This window comes from Halyomorpha halys, unplaced genomic scaffold, assembly GCF_000696795.3.
Source record: "Halyomorpha halys isolate HHAL.00 unplaced genomic scaffold, Hhal_1.1 Scaffold361.1, whole genome shotgun sequence".
Classification (NCBI taxonomy): Eukaryota; Metazoa; Arthropoda; class Insecta; order Hemiptera; family Pentatomidae; genus Halyomorpha; species Halyomorpha halys.
In genome coordinates this window covers 313,770-321,702 of record NW_027108072.1, presented here as the reverse complement: position 1 = coordinate 321,702, position 7,933 = coordinate 313,770, and the positions used below count along the sequence as shown (strand labels likewise).

General features: G+C 31.3%; 1 protein-coding gene across 2 annotated transcripts in view; it reads left to right on the top strand.

Annotated features, from left to right (window-relative positions):
* LOC106681707 (trehalase) overlaps nucleotides 1-7,933 on the top strand; it is a 33,102-nt gene that overhangs the window by 19,738 nt on the left and 5,431 nt on the right. For both annotated transcript variants that reach the window (XM_014422168.3, XM_014422169.2), the window contains exons 5-9: nucleotides 571-671; nucleotides 3,570-3,733; nucleotides 3,814-3,938; nucleotides 5,606-5,739; nucleotides 6,701-6,867. In XM_014422168.3, the coding sequence (XP_014277654.1) occupies nucleotides 571-671; nucleotides 3,570-3,733; nucleotides 3,814-3,938; nucleotides 5,606-5,739; nucleotides 6,701-6,867 (691 nt within the window). The remainder of the gene's footprint in view (nucleotides 1-570; nucleotides 672-3,569; nucleotides 3,734-3,813; nucleotides 3,939-5,605; nucleotides 5,740-6,700; nucleotides 6,868-7,933) is intronic.

The window sequence follows — 7,933 nt, the reverse complement described above, 5'->3', positions numbered from 1 at the left end:
ACCCTAGCGATTATAAATAAACTAATAACAAATAATATACCCAAGCTGGGCAATCTACATTCCTGAGATTAAAAAAACCAAAACAAAAACGTCACTACATATTTAATAATATAAAAGTAACAAAAACTATACATCCTGTACAAAGTCTCTATATCTACCCAAGACTGATCTCATACTAATTTTAATACTTACCAGATCATTGAATAGTATAGGGTCAAACATTCCGAAGCTTTCCAGTAGTTTTCTAATCTGCGTCGCCCAGATATATTGCAAGCTCAAACGGCTGTTACTGTCCAGCTGCAGTTGCTTTAAAAAACATTGTTTCACAAAGCGAGTACAATTCAAATATTTTTAAAATTTAGTATTTAATTTAGTTATTGATGACAAATATGACAAAAACGATATTATAAATCATACATAGTATTATTGAACTTTTGCTTGCAGAACAACAAATCTTCCAGTACTGATATTTAAATTAGAATTTTATTTCTTATTGAAAAAACTAAAACTAAAAAGAATCTTCATATTCTCTAACATTTCTGAGACAAATAATTTTTATTTTTATTTTAGATTTATAATTCCTGGTGGTAGATTTAAAGAACTATACTATTGGGATACATACTGGATAGTTAATGGACTTCTTATCTGTGATATGGTACAAACAGCAAAAGGTAAGATTATTTTAATAATTGAAAAGGTTTAGTATATAAAAGAGCAGGTTTTGTTTGAGGTTAAAAAGGACCATATAATTATTTTACATATAAAAATATCCAGTTTCAAGCTAACAGCTTGAACTGATCTGATCTGAACTGATGATAACAATCAAATTTCAAGCTAACAGCCCTGATGAAGGCTAGAAATTCTGGCCGAAACGTTGGCATGATTAAATAAGTTATTTCAACTTATTTGTGTTTTATTTTGACTGCACCCCCCAACCATCTTCTCCTCGTATAAGTCATCCACGGTCAACTATCTCTCATGATTAAAAATATCCAGTGTTGTGTTTAAGACTATAATTTTTAATTTAAACTGTAAACCTAGGTTGAAGCCCATAATATATATACACACTGTGTGTAATAGTAAGGAGGAAATATGTTGTATTCAGCAGGCAGGTGTTCCGTACTAAAGTCATATAGAAAAAATATTTAGGTGAATGTAATATGACAGAAAAAAATGTAATCAATATTTTAAATGTTGAAATAAGTTATATTTTTGTATAAAATATGATTTGAACTATAGATAATTTTTAAAGTTGTTTAGGTCTGTATGAATGGTATAATAGGTATAGGAAGGAGGAGAGATTCAGGAGAAGGTAGAGTGAAATGAAACTCCAATATAAATTTCAAGAACTAGAATGTACTGATCCACTATGTATATTGCTTCTCATTACCTCATAAAAAGGAAAATGTCTTTAAGGCAGTAATCTCAATCAAGCTGCGCTAAGTCCTCAATCAAGAGAAGCTGTGGATCAGAAGATTCTTTTGTAATCTTTATTAATTCAAATAATACCTTTGTCAGGGTTGTCTGGTCTTAGGCGATTTCTCCAGCCTGATATCTCTTTACGGAAGGAAGGCCCACGACAAGGCATTCATAATTAGGTTAGAAAGGAAGGCCCACGACAAGGCATTCATAATTAGGTTAGAAAGGAAGGCCCACGACAAGGCATTCATAATTAGGTTAGAAAGGAAGGCCGTGCCAGGGGATGAGCCCTGGACACTGACTATGTAGAGGAGGTCTAGGTGAGAGAGTCTGAGGCAGAGTAACAGTTCTAGTTGCCGAGATGAAGCGGACGGACTAGAACTGTCATGATACGAGCCAGCGAGCCAGCTTACTAGTTGCCGAGATGAAGCGGAGGGACCAGTAAGCTGATAAGGCTAGGTGCAGCTCTAGTAGCCGAGATGAAGCGAGATGAAGCGGACGGGCTAGAGCCGGGAAATTGTAGCCAGTTGTAACCGTTAGGAATTAGGTTCAAATCTTAGTTGTGAGATGAAGCTGACGGACTAAGATTGCTGGAGTAAGGGAGAGGAAATAGGCCATAGTCTAAGGTGAGCATAATAATAATAAACTCTTACGAGAATAGATTAGCAATAAACTTCTCTATCTCTAGTAGAGTGTAAGCCAACAGTGCTATGACTAGACTTGGAGAAGGCTTCCTCTGATGGTTTTTTTTTTTTTTTTTTTTTTTTTCTTACCTCCTATTTCATTTATTTTAACATTTACAATTATATACAACTTAAATCTAATGTATACACTAAGTACAATTTATCTTGTTTTGCCTTCTGGCATTATAAGATGAGCAAAACATGGTCCGCTGAAGGCGGTTTATACATTTTGTGGCTCTATAGCCGGGGGCTAACAAAGAATGGGGAGGGGCCATTCCGGCTGGTGTTAACCTCCGATCTCTTGTATAAATGTATATATGTTAATATGTAAAATGTAAGAATGTTAATTATAAAATAAAAAAGAGATTGAGCAATAAGATTCTACGGAACTATCTCAAGTAGAGTTAAAAGAGTGAATTCTCAGTGATAACCGATCACATGAGGCCTTCATTTTTTTTTTTTTTTTTTTTTTTCTGACCTCCAATTTTATTTATTTAAAACTATTACAAATATATACTACTTAAGACTAAGAATTATATATACAAATATTTACATTTTATCTTCTTTTGCCTTCGCTGAAGGCGGTTTATACATTTTGTGGCTCTATAGCTGGGGGCTAACAAAGAATGGGGAGGGGCCATTCCGGCTGGAAAAAACATGAGGCCTTCAATTGTCACCGGTGACAATGGAAGGCCTCATGTGATCGGTTATCACTGAGAATTCACTCTTTTAACTCTACTTGAGATAGTTCCGTAGAATCTTATTGCTCAATCTCTTTTTATTTTATAATTAACATTTTTACATTCTACATATTAACATATATACATTTATACAAGAGATCGTATTTTTATAATGATAAACTTATATACAATTATACAGCTTCTTAGACGCTTGTAGTGCTGGCCCCTGGCGGGTTATGGCGGCACAGCGTGCTCGCTGACTGTTACACCTTTATGAATATTAAAATACATTATATGGTTGTTATATGAGTGAAATTAAAGGATATACAAGAAATAGTACAAATATTAATATACGGTGTATGCCTGATGACAGTAGTAGTTCACTTGTTAGCTGGTAGGTTGCATTATGTCAGCCCACAGTGGTTAGTGAAACTCTAGGTTGTTATAGTATAGACTAGGAAATAGCAGTGTCGCTGCATGAAAATCTCAGTCCACATTGAGTGTTTTTTATACTTTACATGTACTGATGCTCCATTTCTGTCATTTTCATCCTTTTAAAAAAATCTGACAAGTTTTATAAACAAAGATATATCCAAATCACAATTCTTAGTCTCTAAAACCATAATTATACCATTCCTTTTCATTTTTGTTGTTGTTTATTCAGAAATTAATGTGTAAAACCTACTGGTCAAAAACGTCTTTTCATTTTTTATTGTCTGCCATTATTATTGTGTCTCTTCCAATCAAATGCAGTTGTGAAGAAAACTGATATAGTTTCTTATTACAGGTATGATAGAAAATTTACTTTATTTAGTGAAAGTTTTTGGACATGTTCCTAATGGTAGCAGAGTTTATTATTTACAAAGATCTCAACCTCCAATGTTAACATTAATGGTCGAATCATATTTCATGCACACAGGAGATTTAAATTTTGTCAAAAACAATATAGAAGTAAGTATTGAATACGGATCGTAAACTATATTTGCTTTATAAAATATCGATCAATTGATATTATTAACCATAATTTTCAGATATTAGATAAAGAAATCAATTATTGGCTTGACAAAAGATCTATTAACATAATGAAAAATGGAGTTACTCATACTTTATATAGATATTTTGCACTGTCTTCTGGACCTCGTCCTGAATCATATAGGTGAGGAACTATTTTATAATTAATTTAAATGATACAATGGCAGATTAGCAGGAGATTTATACTTTTTTTTTCAATCAATATAATAAATTTAATTTAGTACTTCTTTTCCCTAGTTTTAATCAAGAAAAACTGTTAAAAATTATTTTTTCTTTCAGTTCTTTCCTCAAGTTTGGGTTATTATAATAACCCTGGTTTATTACAATGGCATTGAAGTTGCAATAATTTCATGTCAATCATAAAATTATTATTTCTTATTAACATTCATACATTTCAATATTATATAAAAGGAAGATGTCCGGGTGCGCTCAAAGAAAAACCCAAATAGTTGTTAAACTATTTAATGTGAGCCAACATTTCGCTCCATATCGAAGGAATTCATTAGGGATTAAAAAAAATACAAACATTAAAACAAGATAACAAAGTAAGAAAATTGATAAAATTAAACTAAGATGTGGCTAATTATGATTTAAAATATGTGAGAATTTATATAAAAATGAACAAAATAAATTAAATAAAATAAAAATAAGATGTACAGTGAAAAGTATAAATAAACGAGAATTACAAAAAGTTATAAGGTAATTAATAAAAATGGTAATAATGAAAAATAAAATATCAGATAAAAAGGAAATATATACGGTATAAACTAAAAGGTAAAAGAATGTATTATATTTTTGTTCTCAAATGTAACATATTAATTAACTACCAATAATGTTTGTATATTCTAAAAAAGGATTAGTTAAAGGTGCTTTTATGCATTAGTTTCAACCAAGATTCCTTATCTTTAAGTGGTATTTTGCTTGCTCAAAATGGAAGAGAAAAATTCATTTTCATGATTTAATGGTTTTTTATTTCCGAAAAGGAAAATCTGCTACACAAAATTTCCAGTGTGTATGGCGATGAAACCTTAGGAGAAAGCACCGTCCATATGTGTTTGCTCGGTTCAGAACCGGAAATTTTGACTTGGAAGACGCAAAGGACTCAGGTCATCCTTCAATTGTTGATGATCAAATTCAAGTATTGGTCACAGACAACCTTCACTCAACGACACGGGATATCGCAGAAACGCTTAACATATCTCGTGTAAGTGGCTCAAATCATTTGTGTCTCATAATCTCAGACTAGGCAGAAATTATTGGGGTTTGTCTGGGATGTGATCACCCGCCCACCCTATTCACCAGACCTTGCCCCAACAGATTTTAACTTATTTTCAAAACCTTCTTAATGGGGAACACTTTAATTTGCTCAAGGACTGCAAAACGCACGTAGAGTTCATTGCACAAAAATCTGAGAAATTCTGGGAGGACGGAATTAAAAAATTACCTGAAAGATGGCAATATGTAATAGATCAAAATGGGTCATGTATGATTGATTAGCAATATTTACATGAATCTGAAGTTTTTATTGAAATCACCTGTAAAAAAAGCTACAAACTTATTTTACAACCCAATATATTACACCACGGTCAATCAACGATCTTCCAAAATTTCTATTTCATATTTGACATGTCAAGAATTGCCAATTATTGAAAAAAGTTAAGTTTCATAATTTTTATCTGATATTCACTGTTAATTGAATTTTTCCATAATTTAAATTTTCCCCAAATTAACTCTTGATGACACTAAATTTATTTATTTTCGAAAGTATTGATCTCAAAATACAAATTACAGGGAGGATTTTGAAACAACTATTGTCAGTTCTAATGATACAGAAAGATTTTTGCGTTATATTGCAATAAAATCAGCTGCTGAATCTGGATGGGATTTCTCCTCTCGATGGTTCAGCAGTGGGGGTACAAATGAAGGTATGAATTGATTTTATTTATTTTTTTTTTTAATAATACATCAGGGAGTATTGGGCAAAAATTAGCTATTTTTGAAACTACTAGCTAAAATTGGCATGGATATAACCGTTATTCATGAATGAACCATTGATAAATAAATATCGTTTCCATGACTATTTTAGCTATTAGTTTCAACTAAAGCTAATTTTTGCCCATCTCTGACATCTGGACATCAAGACTAACTGGGCCATTATCAGATGAGTCAAGGGTCTGGGTGAAATAATAAAGCTGCTCCTTTCCACTCAATATTTCATATGTTATATTTTTGTCAATAATACTAATATATGGATTTTTTATCAAGTTTATTATAAAAACATTATATTACTACTTTTAAACAACATATATATTTATAAATCAGTTGCTATCCTCATCCTCCTCTCCAGGCACAACCCCCCTCCCCCTACCAGATTCATTCATTCATTATTGGTGAACAGAGGCATGAAGCAAAACTTGGCTAGGTCAACTCCTCGCACTGTCCTTCCACCTTCCATGATGTCTTTCTCCATCAGTGTTCCCATAATACAATCTTCCGACCTTCCTCTCCTCACTCATTCTGATTATGTGAGTAGCACAGGAATCTAATTCTATTACAAATTAGGAAATACACAGATCTTTATACAATGTATTTGTTTTTTTCTGAGTCGAAATAGCAGTCTTAAATGCTTTTTAAAATCTTTCTTTGAACTCTCAATTCAGCTGATGAATATCTTGAATAGTTATTTCAGTTATTTGAGTTATTCAGAGTTTGAATATCTCTATAGTTATAACAATTATGATGCAAATAAGGAAAGGACTGTTTAAAATCTTAAAGATATTATTTTAACCTTTTTACTGAGTTTTTGTAATATCTAAAAGTTATTTATGAATCTGTTGATAAAGCGTTATATAAAGTTCCTACTCAATCAGTGATATTATTTTTTAGGTAACTTAACTGATACTATGACACAAAATATAATACCAGTTGATTTAAATGCTTTGTTACATAAAAGCTTTATTATATTACTGGAATGGTATAAAATATTAGGAGATAATGAAAAGATTCAAAAATACACAAGACTTTCAGTATCAACTTTAAAGGCTATCGAAGAAGTAAGTAAATTTTTTGTCATATTGATCTAAATGTGGGTTTCCCGAGTCCTGATAATTTTTAAAACATAGTTATAGTTAAAAAAAAAATCTTTCAGTTTAGAAATAATGGAGGAGTTGCGGCTGTTAAGTGTAATATTTGTTTCAAGTAAGGCGTATTTTTTAATTTAATTTTTTTTATTTTGTGTGGCTGTAAATCAGTAATTCAGAAGACTGTAAGCTCTTTATTTAACATATAATGCAAAGGTAGGTCTGTAGGACCCAGTTACAATTATTTGTCTACTTTTTATATCAAATCATATATTAAATAAAATAATTGGAGAAGTTTGTCGGGGGGTGCGGTCAGCAAAGAACAACATAAATAAATATGGTTTTGTTTACAGGCATAAAATAAATAAATATGGTTTTGTTTATTTATGTTGTTCTTTGCTGACTGCACCCCCCAACAAACTTCTCCAATCATTAATCTACGGTCAACTATCTACACCTCATTATTAAATAAAATACTTTTATTATCGTAATTATTTTGTTTCTATGGTTTATAGAACCTACTGTATAAATGGTTCAAAAAGAATCACTTCACTGGTTCAAAAGTTTATATGTCTCTTCTTATTTAATGCTAGATACTGAGGAGGCTGGAAACTAATTTTTGGAAAAATGTAAAAACATCATAAAAAATATTTAAAAAATTATAGACAACTAGATTTCTATACAGGGCCAAAAAGTGATTCTTCAACTAGGAATCCACTAAATCAATAAATCAATAAAAATAAAATATATTTATTTAGGCTAGAAAAAAAAAAAAGTATATATAATAATTTCTGGGAAATTAAACCATCCTATAATTATTTATAAGATGACATTTCAAACTTTTCCATTTTCAAATCAGTCTCTCTTTCCTCCTTCCTTTGTGATCTTCAAGACACAATCAAGCCTCTTTCTTATCTCACTCCTAACCAGACTCCTTAATGAAATCCCATTCAATTTAACCTTAAATATACTTTTATGGAATGCAAATGGACTACATAACCACTGAGACGAACTTGACATATTCCTCCATGAACATTTC